General features: G+C 32.9%; 1 protein-coding gene across 1 annotated transcript in view; it reads left to right on the top strand.

Annotated features, from left to right (window-relative positions):
* The window catches only part of LOC117117004, an 89,188-nt gene that overhangs the window by 68,796 nt on the left and 258 nt on the right, over positions 1–20,134 (top strand). The window contains exons 15-23 of the mRNA XM_033261174.1: positions 1,475–1,603; positions 1,940–2,242; positions 5,734–6,054; positions 6,592–6,885; positions 10,473–10,594; positions 15,098–15,293; positions 15,939–16,044; positions 17,503–17,652; positions 19,475–19,622. Of these exons, the coding sequence (XP_033117065.1) occupies positions 1,475–1,603; positions 1,940–2,242; positions 5,734–6,054; positions 6,592–6,885; positions 10,473–10,594; positions 15,098–15,293; positions 15,939–16,044; positions 17,503–17,652; positions 19,475–19,622 (1,769 nt within the window). The remainder of the gene's footprint in view (positions 1–1,474; positions 1,604–1,939; positions 2,243–5,733; positions 6,055–6,591; positions 6,886–10,472; positions 10,595–15,097; positions 15,294–15,938; positions 16,045–17,502; positions 17,653–19,474; positions 19,623–20,134) is intronic.

The following is a 20,134-nucleotide window of genomic DNA, read 5'->3' as shown; positions in this document are numbered from 1 at the left end:
GTACAGCTGACATCCACAATATCATATTTTTAAAATGTTTGAGGGGACAATATTAATTTATAAATAATGTTTCTTTTTTTTTTTACTCCTCAGAGCTTCAAGGTATTAAAAATTCCATAGCTAATAATGAGTAAAATGTTCAATGATCTCCTAACAGGCTTCTTTACCTTGATGATTTTTTATTGGTTGGGTGTTTTCATTATAAGTTAGCAGTCATTTAGAATTCAAATCTATCAATTTTGTTTGTACATTTTTACTTTCAAATAATTCCAGCATTTCCATGACATATTTTTCATATTTTATTTTGTTGGTGGAAATTTTTGCATGACATTATTTATTCACAATCAAAATTAACAAAAAAAAAAAAAGAAATATTTTGGGTTTTACTTTCTAACTAAGCAAAATATAGAAAAGATAAAAAAAAAACCTCATGTGTTTGTTTTTTGACACATTTGTTTTAGTGAAGCAGGGCAACAACTAATGTTAGAGTAGCTGTGTTATGACCTATCTATCATTGAAGTCAAGCATATAGCACAATTTAATTGTGAGCATGTTCGTACTTATTTTGCTGTATGTTAGTAAGTCACAGAATAGAGAGCTAATTTTAATTTTTATACAGACATACAGTATAGTATGAATTAATTGTAAACAAGTCAATGATTATGGTAATAGGTCATTAGACAACTACTTTTGAATGGATTTAATATAGAATTTAGAAATTCTTTTTTGTAAACCTGGATAAACCGATAAGTGCGAAATGCTCCCAAGCAAGTTGAATTATCCAGATTTCACAGTTATATAGACTAGAAACATCACCATTGAATTGTGTAATTTTTATCAATAATCTTTTGGGCATCATGTTTTTAGCATAAAACACTATACTGTATTTTACTCACTTGATAACAGGATTTAAAAATAGTTTTACAAAAATATTGCATAGGTAACTAGGTATTATCGCTTGTTTTCAATCATGCATGTGCCTAACTTAGTAAAATTATCAGAATGGAATGTGAACTAAAGAACACAATTTAAAACAATTTTTTACTATCATTTTCATGGCTGTCATCAGCATATATCAATCTATTTATTTACTAAAATTCTTATCAGACTGCAAGAATTTGCCACTTACAGAATAGAAGTAAAACTATTTTAAAACATTTCTAATATCAAATTATTTAAACATTTGTAACATAATCAAATTTATTTAAACAAGAGTCACAGTAGACACAAATAATGTTTTATTTGTATAATTATGTACTTAAGTTTTTATTTATCCTCCTTTTTCCGTTTAACACTTGCTGGTCTGTCCTTTCCTATTTCCTTTGGTTGCCATTTTAAGTTGTCTCTTTTCTCTCTTTGTGTACATTATCACAAGTCTACAACCAATCATTTTTTTTTCTTACTATACAATTATGATACGAATACAGATTCTCAAGTTAAAAGAAATAATAAAAATAATTATTTGTTATTTCAGATTGTGACCCAGGTACCTTTGGGCCAACTTGTGTGAATTGCACATGTGTTGACAATAAAGAATGTGTAACAACGTCTGGAGATTGTCAAGATTGTGATGATAAAGATTTTGGGTTTGTGTGTAATTACAGTAAGTATTGCATCATGAATTTGCACTTCTCTCCTCACCCCTTACATCTCATGTACACCACAATTTTCACACAGCAATGAACAGCATCTCTATTGTATCTTATAATCAATCGTGATGTCATCATTTTCATTTCCACATCATTTTCGTATCCCCGAGCTGGGGATCACTTTGATGTAGTGTCCTGATACTGTACCTGTTGTGGCTTTGTGTGCAAATAGCTGAAACAAAACTGCTGTTTACACTGCAAAGAATATTTCATGTCTAGAGGAGGCCCAGCCAAATACATGGAACAAATCTTAGAAACTTTTTACAAACATTGATTTTTCTTTATTCAAGTGGATTTAGCTGTTAATATCACTGCTAGAGGTTTGTCTGTACTTGATGATGTAGTAACACAATATAGAGGAAAAGATGTTGAGCTTGAATGCAATTACAATTTACTGAATATTGATGGGAATTGGAGCAGGAATGGAACAAAAGTAATGGATTTTGAAGGAGACAACACTGGAACGGCAACTTACACCATACGTAATGTGGATTTTAATGTCACTGGTAGTACATACACCTGTACAGTTAATCCATTAAAGTATACTGACAGGATAGGTCCTGTTTTCAAGTCAGTTACTGTTAATGTTGAAGGTAAGTAAACAATTAGGTTGACAAGCTGACTATTACCAAAGATACTAAAAACACAAGATAGAGTTCTCCACAGAAAAAAAACTGCATGGTGAGAATACAAACAATGGGGCGCTGCATACAACTGGATCTAAAAAACTTATGCCAGCATTACACTACTGTGAATACATAACCTTCTTAGAAATCGTTACCATTATCCATAAGATACAACAAGTAGGCATAAATAAATCAAAATAGTAATATGACAGACACCAAAGCGCAGGATCATATGATTGGACTCTGATTAGTGATAACGTTTTCCTCCATTAATGGAAAAAGAAGGGCGCCGTGTGCGTCTGGATATACTTAGCAGCGGAAGGGCGCCCTGTACGTCTGTGGACCAAGTATAGAAATCTTGCATTATAAAAAGAGAAGGGCGCCGCATACATCTGGACCAATTTCCACCTCATTTTTATGCGAGTGCTCTATCTTGTATTTCTAGTAGCTTTGCTATTACAATTAATGGGATTGTCACATGACTTGTTTATAAACTCACAAACACCTGTCAGTGAGACTGAACATATTGATGTGCACATTTTGTGCCACCATTATAATAATAGCAAATTTCCAGTACACAATACAAAAAATGCAATGCAGTTACAGATGTCAAGTAGTGCATTTACTAAAGCAAAATGCTCTAGACTTCAAAACCTTACACAAAGTATTAATATTGAGTGAAATAAATTAATAATACACTTAGTAAATATAATACAACAATAATAAATAGAGCAGTGTCAATGAAGATAAATAATAGTAGAAAAGTTATCTGTTTAGAACCAAACTGGTTTCACATGAAGGTATAATTACACTCTGAAAAACATCTTGCCCTATGGCCATATAATATCAATCATGCATTGTTTCGTTTATACTCAAATACTCAGACTCACTCTTTGTTGATTTATAATAATAATGACGTTTATTTCAAACGACGTTTGAAAACTGCAAACAAATAATAAGAAAGACAATGTTAACTCGCATCAATCGGGAAATACTATAAGGTTAACGCCTACTCAAATTAATTGACATGTTCAGTCAAGCATGACTGTAATGATATGTTGTAGGCTATTCTGACTTTATTGTATTTTCATTTATTGGTATCTTGTTATCTACTGTCTTAAGGCTCATGTGTCCTTACTCTATGTATCATACAATAGAGGGCTCACTCATAATCTTAAGTACCTTCATTACAATACGGCCTAGCAACAAGTACCCGTTCCCAACAGAGCCTCTGCTAGCCATTTTACACTCGCAATAGATCGTAACTAAGTATTACGTTAAAGTACAAATCCGAACATTTTCTATAATAAGGACAACCATTCATACATCTCTCTGGAGTCATTCATATCATATCTAATATTTTCAACAGTACTTGGATATTAACTACAACTTCTCAAACGGTAACAATAAGAATAAATCATCTCTGACAGTTATCACGTCAATTAATATACTGCCATTTACTACACACAGGCCTATAACCTGCCTACCGGCGTATTGTCTCCACATCTCATGTTTTACGCTTGGCCTAATTCTTCTCATACAAATTGTAAATTCCAACTACCGGTAAATTATGTAGGGCCTATTCCAATAATCCATAATATTATTCTCTATATTATTAACATTAACATCATATAATTACTTACATTCTGGTCTCTCAAATCAACAAAACAATCAACGAAATTGAACCTATTCTCAGCTAAACTTTGCAATTCAAGTATGCTCTTGACGTGACTATGTGCAACCTCTTTACAGAGGGCGCACTCCAGTAATTATTTTCATTACTAAATGAAACATGCATTAAAGGATGAATTGTGTAAGTGTGAGCCAACAAAAGATGACAGGTTTTCAGAAAACTTCTTTAATTGCGTGTTTATTATTAAAAGGTTAAATGCTGTGCAAAATAAGAGTATTAGGAAAAATAAGGAAGGGAGAACTCCAAGCACCCAAAATGCAGTATGGGGATATGCCTTCATCGCTGACCAGTAATAAATTAATATGACAATTAATACGACAAGTTGTCAGATACCTGATATAATTGTGTTAACTGCATTACTACTGAAACCATAGTATTAAGGGGGTGAATAAACCTTCTATAGATTTAGATAATGTCAGATATATAACACATGAATCATATTTACATATTAATCAGAATATAGGGTAAACATATATAACAGGTTTTCAGACAACTGTTTTAAATATATTAGCTGCTCTAACTGAAACTGCAGTATTATGAATAAACTTTTTATCCATTTCATATACCAAAGCTTTGACATTCAGATAACATTCATTTCAATAATAATGACAAACTAATATAATAATAACAATACATAAAATTAAACAAAATAACAAAAATCACAAGAAATGAAAAAACATTATTATCATGGGTCCTATTCACTAGGACCCAGTAAAGAAGTAAAAAGGAAGTAAATAAAACAGGACTAAAAAAAAATTGAACTAAACAATAATAATATATGCATACTTTCTTTTCTACTTATAATTTTTTTTTTCAATTTAACTAATTCATATTTCTTCAAATTAAATAAGTAAATGAAATAATTAAAAATATAGATAATTCCATATATAAAGTGTATTTCTTTTCTTTCTTTTCTTTTTTTTTTTATAAACATTAGGCCTATGTATTTTAGCTTTAATTTTGCTCTAAATATTCTTAATACATAGGGTTGAAGTTATTAAACTGTTGTTGTTGTTGACACAGATTGTGTACATAAACCATTTTGACAGTTTTTATCATCATACAGTAAAAACTGACTGTAAACATTTATTAAGCTTTGTCCAGATTATCAAATTGTTTTTTGTCAAAGAACTGTTGTATGCCCATATATAGTCATGATGTGCCTATATATGGTCATGTGATGTGATGTCATCATGACCATATTTAGGCATGTCACATGTATTTGTCAAATAAAATTTGATAGTCTGGACAGGACATTAATATAATCAGTCATCTGGGGCCGTAATTCATTCTCTGCTAACTTAGATTCCAACCAAAACGCATCCTATATTTAACAGTTAACAAGAATTTAATGTCAGTCATTGCATCCACAGACAAGAAATGTGGCATCATTAAATTCTAAATCAAAACCTCTCTCTTATAGAAGTGTTTGAGTGCTAACTCAAACAGTGCTGTATCAATCAGCACATAAAAAATATGAAATAACTTTCAATTACTGCTGGTATTTTATTTTCTATGACAATATTTATGGTCTAGTTATTATGGTGTTTGTGATATATTAACAAATCCCTGGGTTTGAATCCTAGCAAAGGCTAATTTAGGGGGGTTTTTTTTAATTCTAGGTCATATACCTTTATTATCTAGCTTGCTATTTCTGTATTTTTTTATATGCATGTAAAATATAAAATAAAAAAAATTAAATAATAATATGATATAAAAATATAAAGTAATACTAATGCATATACATTTTCTTTTTTTCTACCAGTACCTGCTGAATTTGACACAAGACCTGAAAACAAAAGCGGTATACTACAAGATAACCTAACATTTACCTGCTCAGCAAAAGGGAAACCTGAAGTTAAGATCACCTGGATCTACAATAACGGAACCTCCATTGAACCAATGGAGAAAAAGTATGCTGTTTTTGAAAGTAAAACTGAAGAAAACATGATCATTACAACAAACAGTATACTAGTTGTATATAATATTTCAAGAAGTGACAATGGTATATACAAGTGTCGAGTAGGCAACACTCTAGTTAATGAGGTTGATGCACTTGTTGACGACTTCGAAATAATCGTCCAAGGTAAGTAAGTGCATTCAATTTTTAGATGGCACGCAGCTCTATTCTGTATACTCCTTCAATTTAGAAGCTCTATAAAATTTTGGTCTTTATTATGTAGTGTTCTCAGGTTAATATTTATAATTCAGGTTTATTTTATTTACATCAAAAAATATATGTATACATAAAATCACTCATTTCAGCAAGAGCTGAATTAAGAGCAAAGTTATTAGTAAAAAATTGACTAAAATACTATACATACTTAACTGAAACTACCATTGCCAGATTATAGTGGTATAGCTTAGTTGGGGGCTCTTCCAAATAGAATGACACTGGTTTAATGCAGCAGTCAACATTTTTTCTTTTAATTTTTCTTTCCACATTTCTAAGAATTCACGTGCTAGGTCTTAAATTCCTCGTGACATTTTCTTTTTTCTGGTATTTTATTTTTGATTACATTTTTCTGTCAAATTTTGGCTGTACAGTATTTGTATTTTTTAACCATAAAACAAACAACTAAAATTTGTTATTTTAAATTGCCTGATATTTTTTTTTCTCCAGAAAAACCAGACCCTGTAATAATCAATGATAAAGAATCCCAAGCCACTGCAAAGGCCACAGAAATAACTGTTAAGTGGACTCGAGGAAGTGAAAGAAAAAGTAAAATTCAAAATTGCACTGTTGACTACAAGGAACAAGGTGAAGATATGTTCGATTCTGTAGAAGCTGAAAGTGATGAATCTCACAAACTAGTGGGCCTCACGCCTTACACTGATTATGATATAGAGGTATTCTGTAGTAATAACATTGGAAGAAGTGACAAGGACAAAGTTATTTTAAAAACTGCTGAAGCCGGTAAGTATACATTTATAGCTTTAATAAAACTGTCACAGCTGTTCAAAGAAACTAAAAGCAATTCAATGCCAATGCCTTTAGTGAAATAAATTATTATAATGTCAATGATTATGATGAGGTTTATCAGGATTGTGTTAATAAAAATATAAGTGCTAGGCCCCATATTTCACTGTAAAGTGCAATGAATTAATGACAGAAGATTGTATGCCGGGAACGTAACTTCTGGTTTTGGTCTACTAGACACTGCAACCTATATGCATAGATAATATGTTAACATTTTGTAGTACTCTTACACTGTTAATGTTCACAAAATAGTTTGCAGCTTTTGTTTTTTAGTCACAAACAAGTATCATATGATACATATGATGACAATATTATGTCATAATATCATTATTAACATATTAACCTACACTGCTCATCTAATAAAAGTGCATGTTAACTGAATCAAGATGGATGTGGTTGGAGAGGGTGAAACATTACACTGATCTTAAAAGTTGTATAACACAGTGAAAAAATGCATTTAAAAGGATTCTGTAAATAGAAGTTGAGTAGAAGGCTAAGAAAAATGAGGATGAGTAAAAAAAGATAGAGAATAGGATGAATACTGATAGTGAGAATAGAGGAAGGAGGTAAGAAGAGGAAGAGTGTGAGTGTAAGGTTTGTGGAAAATAAAGGATGCGTAATAATAGAGTGAAAACATAAAGTAAGAAGTATTTCTTCAACCGTCAGTGGGATGTATTTATTGTTAATGTATTTTCTGAGTATGGGTGTGTTATTAAATATGAGGATGAGTAAGAAAATACATAAACTATAGGGTAAGTAGGATTGTGAGAATGGAAGAAGATAGTGAAAATAGAGTAAAGATAGTGAAAATGGAGTATGAGAGTATTAAGAAGGTGCTACAAACACAATCAGGATTAAGACAATTGAGGCTGAGTAGTAGGGTAAAAAATTATTGATATGTGTGAGTGAATATAGAGTTTGAGTAGGATTGTGCAGATAGAGGATAAGTATTAGGATTGTGTATATAGAGGATGTGGAAGCGTTTGGTGCGGAAGCGTTTGGTGCAGCGGCTGAGGCTTGCACCCTTAACCTTGTGGTTGAGGGGTCAAATTTCTAGCTGTGCAAGTGGCTTCGGCCAAGACACCGTGCATCTCCCCCTCCCCCACAGTTAAACTTCCTTGGTATCATTTTGTTCCTACGGGCATATTATAAAACAAAAATATTCATGTTAACAAGAAAAATATAGAGATGCATTATAATGGTCGTTAGTGTTTTATGGTCAATACTTTTTTTGTGAGGGTGGGGTAACATTAATGCCCATAACCTGTGAATTAAAAAGCTTATCAATATTGAAGTTTTGAAACAGGCAGAAATTGACGTAAGTAGAGGTCAAAAGGTCATTGACCTCCACAGAAAAGTTGTAAATTTATTCCCAATTCACTCACAAAACTTCAAAAACTTTTTCATTTTGAATGGCAGACCAATCTATAGGCTAAATGTTGATGCCAACATCATACAAATCCATTGAATAAATCAAGAGCTATGAGCATAGATGTTACCCCCTATCCCAAAAACTGTTTTTAATTACAAATTTCTAGGATCATGAACCTTGTACAATAGTACATAATGCATTTTAATTTTTTTTTTAACTGTGGGGGGCGGGGGGAGGTGCACTGAGCAGGATTGTACATAGATAGAGGATAAGTAAAAAGATGCATGAGATAAATTAAACAAAGTTTTTCCAGAAAGTGCTGGAAAAACTGGAAAAAATAACAAGTGTTTGTGTATACTTAACATATTAATCCTTTTTGCAAATTTGTAGTTGACTAGCTTTTGCCTTGCATATTTCACCCCATTAACTTCTTGCATGGTTGCCTGATTTCATGATATTAAACATTTGGACGTGTTATCCCAAGTAAACATCATGGAAAGCAAATCAAGCTAAGCCAGTTGTTATTTTCCGCATCACATCTGCTTTTTAAAAAAAAAAATTACTAACACCAGATCAGGAATTCGTATGTTTCAAATAAATTTATATGTTTTGTTTTTAGTTCTGCTATGTTATATATATTTTTTTAAGAATCTTAAGAGAAACCTAGAATTATAATTAGTTTGATTTTCTTTGTTTTTAAAATTTTCACATTTCCATAGCACGATTCATTATCTTTCATTTATTTGCGTTTTATTCTGTTACTGTTAACCATTTCTGCCTGTCGTTTTTTTTCTTTATCCATCTTTTCAACTAACTGTTTAATGGTTATATTTAGGCCTATGTATTTTCTGCATAATTTACACTATGTCTCTCGAAACCCTCTCAGAGACTAAAAAATGATAGAAGAAAGTAGTCAAACCCAGGCTTAATTCACTGTAATTCATGCAAACAACTCCAAGTGATGATACACAAGTACGAATATACATACAAATAGGAAAGCCCATAGTGAGTCATGTTGAAGATTATCAGCCCTTGTGTCATCTTGCATTTCTGATGACACTCTACCTAAAATTTACCTTTAATTACCCTTTCAGAATATTAACTTCTGAACTAATATTTAAAAAAATTGCACAACAATACATTGTAGAAAAAATAATTCATATTAACATTCATGTGCAATAATGAGTTATCAGAAATAAAAGTTTGTAACTTAACTACTTCAATTCATTAATTCATTCACTTATTGTCACATCATAATTTTTCATTTGCTGACATAATCATTTAATAATAATAATAATTATAAAACTAATATTTAAAAAAATTGCACAGTAATATATTGTGGAAAAAATAATTCATATCAACATTCATGTACAATAATGAGTTATCAGAAATATAAGTTTGTAATACAATTACTGTGTTACTATTAATATTATCAACTTATTTTCATTTGTAACTTTAATACTTCAATTCATTAATTCATTCATAACATCATAATTTGTCATCGCTGACATAATCGCTTAATAATAACAAGATTTATAAATCGCACATATCCACTGCAGTATTGCAATTATTTATTTATTATTATTATTAATTGCTCAAGACACTAACAAATGTGACAAAACATAAAATAAAATTAATTGATTAAAAGCATATTCTCTGATATTTTGTTACAATAAGTGAATGAATTAATGAATTGAAGTATTAAAATAACAAACATTTCAAGTAATTCTAACATCATTGCAAAAAAAAGGAAATTCTTGAACATACAATATTTGTGGGAAGGGTATGATACATTTGAACACTTCTCATAAGGTTCATATAAGTGGCATAGAACTTAGAAATCCAGGCTTGTTAATAGAAAGTTCTCTTATATGCTTATTTACTATAACAAAAATATCAGAGCATATATGTTTTTAATTCAAATGAAAATTGTGTGTGTTAGTTTCTAGTGCTAGGGTGGAGATTCTAGGCTAGAACAATAATGCTGGCCTATTCAGAGTAAATTAAAGTATAGTAGGCCCATTTAATTAATTAGGCAGATCAAGAACTGTAACATGTATTGGTGCATATTAACAAAATCAACGGTTATATAGCATCTGTTCCGCTATCTTTTAAAAAAGTAATTTTGTTGATTTATTCCTTACTCCTCCAGCTCCTACAGCCCCAGGAAATGTACAGGCAACGTATGTGAATGAGGATAAGATTGAGAATGATTTATGCCGAGTAACCTGGACTGCACCAGCAGAACTGAATGGAGTGATTACAAGCTACACTGTAAGTAAAACAGTAGAACCCCTCCTTTGGGACAGCCTATTCAGGGGACACCCCTATTAAGGAGACACTCTTCCATGAAATGAGGGGAAATATACGCTTTTAACACTACAGCCAACCTTCTGAGTGTGCAAAATGGTCAAGTAACTCCTATTAAGGGGGATAATTTTTTTTCCATTGTATCTCAACAGCAACAGCAGTCTCAAAACTAGATTCGGAATTCGTCATAGACGAATTCGGTGATACGCTGGGACTGACGATAGTTATTTTGAAAGGCATTTAACAAGACATGGAAATTTGTTAATACAATGTCAGTATGTCGACTAAAAAGTGTACAAATTTGTATATTTGATGCGCACGTATGGCATTTTTTTGCACTAAAATGGCTAAGAGAGAATGGAACTATGAAATCAGTGTCAGGATATCATGATATGCAAAAAAACCTAATTTTCAATTTCAAAAAGTGCTGTGCGCGTGAAAATGTGCGTACGCCATGACGGGTGCGGACGGCATTGCACACAAAGTTGAATCTTGATATGTAGTACACTTGTGTCTTTCGGGTTGTATCCACCCTGCTGCCGTTTGTTGGGGTTCGTTATGTAGTGAACATGTAGAATGAGGGTTTAAGTAATGTTAATAAGGTTGAACTATTAGAAATCTTTGCCGCTGGTAGCGTGTCACATAATAACCACCATGTAATCAAAAGAATATTGAAGAAAACCGATTTAAACAAATTTTTTCATTGATAATATACCTGATCTTGTGGACGTAAGTTGGCATTAGAGTCATACCCATTTACCAATTTTATGGTATGTTAGGACCCAATTCCAGCCTGCATCTGCCATGGGTCTTCAATTTATGAAGAATATTATTATGTTTTCGTCACTAAAAACGAGTTAGGTGATTCGCCGGACATCAACCCCAGAAGTGTACTAAAAATGACCTGAAACGTGCTTTAAATTACTGTATTTAAAAGGTGATATTTGATTATAGTTTGCGCACGCATCTTCCCGTGCGCGTACGTGTGTTAAAGTTTTTAACATTCTAAATATCACCTTTTAGATGTAGTAATTTAAAGCACGTTTCAAGTCATTTTCAATACACTTCTGGTCAAGTCGGGCGGATCACCTAACTCGTCCTCAGTGACGAGTTCAAATCTAGTCTTCTTTTTCTTATTCTTCTTTCTTTCTCCCAATTTCTGTTCACACGATCTCAAAATTGCCGCGAGCTACGCACATGCCAACTTCAACGAACATTTGGCATCATCTGAAATAGTCATAACAAGCTTTTTAAGGTTGCCAGTCATGCGTGACGTCATCTACGCACAATTTTGATACTTGTTCGTCGTAACGATACGAATTTTCCCTTCATATGAACTATATAATCAGTGTGATAGCGTGGAAATACAGTCTGCCACCCTCTGTTGGTCTGTCCAATGTATTATTTCTCAGTAATTGAAGATGAAGAGGTCCAAAAATCATTCATTTTGACCATGATGACGTCATCAAAATGAAAATGAAGGACATCATTCCGAAAGAGAATTGTCTCAGCTATAACTTACTCAGAAGATGAAAAACGATTCACTAACAATAAGAAAGATACGCTTAAATAAATATGTTAATAAATGAGGAAATTAAAGGAAAAAGTTTTTAAATTCAGATGGAAAAATGATGACATCACAATTTCCGATCAGCCTTTATGATCTATAAAATCATATCTACAACTCGTGTGCTTTCAGAATATGTAATAAAAAATGGGTGTTACCGATCATTTTAAGGAGCTATAACTGATTGAAAATATGTGTGATTTTGAGCACTTAAATTTTCGACGCACGTGTGCGCGCACGGAAATTTGCGCGCATTACATTCATACTTGACTTGAAGTTTTATGCCAATTGAATATGATTTAGAAATGTCAATTATTTATGATGATATAGGCGATTTCAATGATTTGAGAAAAGAAAGATGAATGGTCAGATAAAAAAATTATGTAAAAAAGGATGACGTCATCAAAATGTAAAAGTCGTGACATTTATGAAAGAGAATTGTCTCAGTTATAATCTTCCTCGAAGTTTGGAGAAAATTGATCAAGGATAAGGAAGATACGCTCAAATGCGCATTTTTTTTAAATGACGTCATCGATAATATTCAGTTTGTTGAATTCAGATGGCAATATGATGACGTCATAATGTCCGATCAGCCATTATGACCTATAAAATCATATCTACAACTTATGTGCTTTCAGAATATATAGTAAAAATTGGGGGTCACCGATCATCCTAAGGAGCTATAACCGATTGAAATAGGCATGATTTTGGCCTATCTCCGCTCTAAAAACGCGCACATGGATTCGTATCTTTTCTGCGCGCATACAGCATTGCTATTGACCCTAAATGACCGAAAAAGATTGGAAATTTGTGAATACAGTGTCAGGAATCTAAAACATGCAAAAAAACCGATAATTCCAGCTTCTGTACGCGCGCGCTTAAAAATGCGCACGCGGGACGAAAAATTCGAAAAATCATGAAATGCTCAATATGACCTAAAACATGCTCTAATTTAGTCAAAAAGTGATTTTTGAGCATTTTAAAATTTTGACGCACGCATACGCACGTACTTTCCTGTGTATGCGCGGATGGTAATGGTGCAGGAAGTTGACACTTGATGTGAAGTATACTTGTGTCAAGTTTCATTGAAAAATACCTGTTAGTAAAGAAGATATTTTCAATGATAGAATTTCACAAAATGGCGCGTAGATGACGTCACGTAAATGTGACGTCATCCACAAAGTCAGGTGCACAACTTCAGATGTAGATCTATATGCTACGTTAGCAAAAAAGATCAAACATGTGCCGTTTTTGAGAAAATCGACCAACAAAAAAGGTGGGAAAGAATAAAAAAAATAAATAAAGTGGAAAAATCTAAACGAAAACAAAGGTGATACGCTCGGAAACATATCACCAATAAGAAAAAAATCATTCAACTTTATATTTTGACACTATTTGAGCAATAAACCAGAATGTTACTGTATGCCCTGAATCATTAGAGGGAACATTAAGCCTACTGCATTTGTTATTTCATATAAATTATAATCCACACCATAACATGCACCCTTAAGTCGTTAAGTTGTTACTCTATTCATGCTTCATCCATCCAATAGAGAGCCCAATATTTAAAAAAAAAAAAGAATTAAAAGAATTGGTCATTAACATTGCATCATCAATTTATAGTGGAAACATTTAAAACTATTGTTTTCATTACATTTCTGCCGATCTTATATTATAAATGAATTGTATTTGCATTACAAATTATTGCGATAAATTAGTTCTAATTCTACTAGAAAACATGACAAAAACCCTCACAAAAACCCTTATTAAGTTGACAATTTCATGTTTTTGTCCCCTGCAAAGACACCCATATTAAGGGGACACTTTCTTAGTCCCTAAGATAACTTCTTAATAGGGGTTCAGCTATATATATGTGGCACTATTTAAGATATTGATGTATCTAAAAGGTACTTTGCAAGTGTTAACACTTCTCATGCACCTAAATATATCAGCATTCCCTTGTTTGCTTGAGATGCCCCAGAGCATTATTTCCATGTTGACCAAGAACCTCCTATTCCTTGATCATCCCCTCCCTAAGTGCCTTCTGTTTGTCTCAGATGCTACTTGATTACCTCTAATTTGCTTCAGAAATGCCTCCCTAACTATTTCCTGTTTGTCTCAGATGCTAATTGAGTATGTCTAATTTGCTTCAGAAGTACCTTCGCTCCTGATCATCCCCTCCCTCCTCTTTGTCTCAGATGCTAATTGAGTATGTCTAATTTGCTTCAGAAGTACCTTCGCTCCTGATCATCCCCTCCTTAACTATCTCCTGTTTGTCTCAGATGCTACTTGAGTACGTCTAATTTGCTTCAGTAATACCTCCTCTCCTGATCTTCCCCTCCCTCCTCTTTGTCTCAGATGCTACTTGAGTATGTCTAATTTGCTTCTGAAGTACCTCCACTATTGATCATCTCGTGTAAGTCTCAAATGGTACTTGAGCACCTCTAGTTTACTTCAGAAGGTACATCCTCCCTAGCTATCTCCTGTTTGTCTCAGATTGTACTTGAGCACCTTGTTTGCTTCAGAAAGTACACCTCCCTTGATCATATCTCCTTCGCTTCATAATCTCCATGAGCACCACGTGTTTGACACAGGTTCACTGAGCGCCTCTTAGAAATAACTCCCCCAATAGTCAAATGACAACGGATATTGTTTATGTGTGCATTTATTCTATCATTTGTTGGTATTAGTATTGTTAGGCATACAGAGTCCTTCTTGTGCACTATAAAAGGTGTCTCTGAAAAAGTAAACCAAGAGGAAAAGAGAAAAAGAAAGCAAATTAAAAAGAAAACCCAAAAGCAGTTCATTATTAAATATTACTATTAACATTATATTATTGATTTTATATTTATTTTCACAGAAACTTAAGAGAAATTAATGATTTTTTTGTCTGATTACAGGCTAATTATACTGTAGCCCCTGTAGGTAATGAAGGGTCTATCGAGGTTAACCGTATGAAAAACCAGGTTGGTGCTGGTGTAACGTTAGATATTGAGGCCAATAAGCCTAATTCAGTGTACAAAATAAAAGTATTTGGTACAACAATAGCAGCTGGACCAGAATCAGAAGCAGCAACATGCACAACAGCTGTAGCAGGTAAATTTTCAATTTTTAGGAGTTGAGTCATAAATTAAGTAATGGTCTAGTATTTAGTACACAGCTCCTATAGACAAAATTTAAAATACATTAGAACCCCTATTGGGGGGACACCTTTAGGACCAAAGAAAAGTGTCCCCTTAATAGGAGTACCCCTACTAAGGGGTCACATGTCAAGTTTTGACACATAAAATGTGCATGTTAAAGAATGCAGTACACTCTTTGGAAAGAGTAAGGGATTGTTTCCTGTTGTACTACCCAGTTATCACTAGAGGACCCCACTGAAAATAAGTCTTCTTCAGGGTGTTTACACCAAATAAATATAGGGCATAGACTCTTTATGCTGAGACACAATGGGTAAAAAAAATTATGATAAACAATAACAAATTACTATTGATTGATAGTGTTTTAAGTAACTAAAACAAATTGGAAATCAGTCTTATAAACAAGAGCTCATGTGTTTATAATTTAAGGTCTTATGTTTTATATGAAATATATTTACATGCATTTTTACATGTTTATGGTTTGGATATTTCGTATACGATGTCAGATAAATAATAACAGTATAACAAAAAATAACAATTATTTGCACCAATTCAATATTTTGTTAATGTAATCTTTGAATTTGTTTACTTTTATCTTTAGGGCCAAGCAAAATAGAGACACCTGAACAACCAACCAATCCAGAGGTTAACCATGATTCTTTTAAAATAACACTGGTGGAACCTTCTGCACGGAATGGTTCTATTAGGTAATTATTGCTAAATTCTGTTTCAGATTTGCTGTCTCATATTTAATAATATGGTAAAACTAATTAATAGGGTTCGTCTCCAACCACATCTCATCCCATTTGAGACATGTTGTGGCAAAATGCTAAGTTATATCAAAAATTAAAATTCAAGTTATTGGTATTTTCAGATACCTGAGTATGTGATCTTTAAAATGAGGGGTCATTCATTGAAATTGGACATATCAAGCCTAAGTTATTGGAAAGTGAAAATACAGTACTCTTAGAATCAAGATAAACATGATTTTGAGTAATTGTCTTTCAAAGTTATTTGTGCATACATTGTTTAATAGAATGAACTATCAAAATAACATTAAATAAACAATTTGTTGACCACTTCCAGAACTAATACTTTGGTACATGATTAATAAGACAATAAACTGTTGATCTACAATGAAAAACAAATTTGGATTTTTCGGCAATTATTTGAGCTCCCATATTTTATAGCTCATTTACTCAATACTGGCCTGTGCAACAACTTATTAACCATTTTGCCATGACATGCCTCATTTGTTTGGGTGGCGTCACGGTAATAACCAATAATGAAGTATACTGTACAAGGACAAGAATGAATATGTTTCTTCTACAAGACAAGTTGCAGCCTGTGGGCCTCATGCAGCTCAACAGAAATTTGATGTTCAGTTCACAGTCACTCTCTTAAACCTTCATTCAACAATATTTATATTAATTTGTCCTGGTACATTGCAATAATATTCAAACACATCTTTGATGCACTAGCTCTGCAACTATCAAAATTATAGAAAATCACAATTACTAAATTTACAATACATTGATACAATGAACTTGTACAGACATCAGTTATTAAACAAATATACATATAACAAATATTAAAGTTTATGTATAAGATCTTAGTCAGGCAATTTTATCTGAAAAGTACACCATGTGTGTGTAGCACAAAACTAAATACAGTAGTAGTAAAATGTCTAATCAATCCTACTCTTGAACCTCTTATTTATGTTATATATATGTAATGTTTTTGTTTATATCCATATTTATTTTAGGATGCTATTAGCAACAAGTAAAACAAATGCCATTCACATATTTTATTGATGAAAATAAAGTATTCTTGATTCTTGGTGATGATCTGTATGCATCACATCGACACATGGGAGGCTACTTAAATTAGAGGGTGCTTTCCATTTGCAACGACGTAGAACGTACAATTTAATGACGTCATGTTAATTTAACCACGTATGTCTGAACGTTATGCGAGCAAGATCGTCAGCCTAATTTATGTTCAGGCCAGAATGAAGACTATACTGATTAAACATTGGTGTGACTTAGAAAATTGAAATTGATTCAAAATAAAATGCATGTGACGACAGACACTGATGAGTGAATCTGTCCTACATTCTTATTTTAAGTTCTCAATCAAAAGTTATCTTATATCATTTCTTGCAGTTGCTATGCAGTAATTGTTGTACAGTGGGGAGCTAGTGATGATGTAGAAAATGTGGATCCAGACAGAGAATTCCCAGACTATCAGCTAAAGTCTTACAACGAAGCTAAGAACAAACCATATGTGCCTTACATTGCTATTGCATTTGGAGAGTAAGTTGTTCCTTGGTGGAAATAAAATCGTAAAATAAAATAAGCTAAATAAAGCAGAGAATTCATTCAAATATAAATTATTATTAATAATCTACTATTTTTATTATAATTAATGATTTTATAAGTATTATAATTAATGATTTTATAAGTATCATCATTATTGGGTTTTTGTTGTTAATTTTTTATATTTTCTTAATATAAAATTTATAACAGTTGAACTTGCCTAAGTCAAATCCAAAATGGCTTTGAAAAATGGTGGTGGGGGTGGGGTGCTGCTAGCTCGAAAACGAGGTGATTTGAATCAGGAGGTGATTTTCATTTACTTTAGCGTAATTATATTTCTCTCAACAGTGGCAGTGGTGTATCTAGTGGATGTGCACATGGGGATTACATAAAACTAATTGCGCCCAACCCTGACCCAGTCATGCCCCCATACCACCCACCCAAAAAAACTCTTCACTCTCAAAAGTAGTTATAAGTCACCTCAAATCATCTCATCTTGCAAGCTACCTGTACTTCTCCCCTCATCTAATCATCAACCTTGGGCTCCCCATCAGCTCCACACCCTTCTCCCTCCCCAATGTCAGGAGAAGGGGAGCATTATCCCCTCACAAACACAAATTCAAAATGAATTTTCTGAATTTAAAGATTTTAACATTTTATACTGGAGAAAAATTATTACTCCACGGGGAGCGCAAAAGTAGTAATTATTATACAGTAGTTATTGTGTAAGAAAAACTGCCACCTAGCAGTATGTTTTGATGTTTTATGCCGTAAAACCTCGAATAGAAGCGTGGGCTTCTTTTTTTGCAACTTTTGGATGTGCTTCTTTTCAGGGATACTTTTGCAAAGTAAAGAGTTGGCTTCTTTTCAAAATTAATGCTGTAAATTTTGGGAATTAATACTATAAAACAGTAAATAGGGCCACTGTAACATCAGTCAGTATCATTGAGTGTATTAACCAGCTTTAAATTACCTAAACTACTGCAGAAAGCAATCATGTACAGAAAAAAGTATGTACGGAACAGGGGTGGCGCCAGAGGGGGGGCTGGGGGCTATAGATGGTTGGAATACATCGTGATAGGTGAAACAACCTCGACCATGTCAACGTGGCTGACAGATTTCATGCAAAATTTCGTCGGGGAACAAACAAATAAAAAGAAATATTTACATGTAATATTCGTTTAGGCACCATATCGTTTGTGTTAACTTTTCATCACAACAACAACCACAATAACAATAATAATAATAATAATAATAATAACAATAATAATAATAATAATAATAATAATAATAATAATTCAATGAGACTAATTAAAAATAATTTGTGTTCTGATATGACAAATGCTCATTTAGATAGCCTCATGATGGTTGGAATACATCGTGATAGGTGAAGCAACCTCGACCATGTCAACGTGGTTGACAGATTTCATGCAAAATTTCCAAAATATAGAATTTCACTTTCAAGAATGAGGATTTGAAAATATATTAGATGGTTACATTGCATACTCTTTGTTTCTTGCTTTATTCAAAATGTTTTGGTTTTGGAAGCTGATGTCAACATTAGAAAGCATAGCATATATGAAGTCATATTATAGTAACTCGATGCCTATCAAATAAGTAATAAAAATTCGCCATAATTCATCAAATATCCGTGGCTTCCAGGGGGCGAAGCCCCCTGGACCCGCACCGGGGGGCCCTACGCGGCTCCCTGGCCCTACGCGGCTTCAAGAGTTTCATGGTAAAGGAAATTGAAAAGTCAATCAGTTTACATGATTTCTGTGTATGTAGACAAAGTTTTTTTTTTTAAATTATCAAATAGGTTTCAGAAAGAAATAACCATCGGTAGTGGATGTCAATCAAATTCTAGACAGTGTACATCTGTACCTTACCCACATGTTGGCATTAATGGAAAATTGGAAAGTGAATCAACATACACGGTTTTCATTCGAGCATATGTTAGTGAAGGGGTAAGATTTTTTTCAAAAGTATGTTTCTAAAATAAATACTGTTAAATGTTTAAAGGTAAATCATTCAGAGCTATTAAGGCTCATAAGGGCTGGAACTTCTCCCCAGTTTCTATAAAATTAAATTGTAATTCTCACCCTGGAGTGATACCAGTAGTTTTGATGTAGCAGGGTAGATGGAAGCAATGTAAAATTCCTCTGCTGAAGGTATTGATTAAAACTTTTACCTTAGGTTAATGAACAAAACCCATCTCACACTCCCCTAGCCTGTAGGGTACACTGTTGCTGCATATTAGCAAACGCCACCATTTTACTTGACGTTACTGTCATTTTTGTGTACATAGCCGGTATATTTGCAATACCTGCAAGCATTGAGCCGACCAATATCCTTGTCTTCCAATCAGGTTAAATTTCAAAATTCTTTTCTTTTAAAACTCAGCACAACTCCACTACCAAAGCAACATATTGAGGTAACTTAATCACATTTTGGTCTGAATGATATATATTTAAAAAAA

The sequence above is a fragment of the Anneissia japonica genome, unplaced genomic scaffold (genome assembly GCF_011630105.1).
Source record: "Anneissia japonica isolate Jap-2015-1 unplaced genomic scaffold, ASM1163010v1 scaffold287720_len810639_cov167, whole genome shotgun sequence".
Classification (NCBI taxonomy): Eukaryota; Metazoa; Echinodermata; class Crinoidea; order Comatulida; family Comatulidae; genus Anneissia; species Anneissia japonica.
The sequence above is the reverse complement of the archived record's forward strand: the minus strand, read 5'-3'. Positions and strand labels throughout refer to the sequence as shown.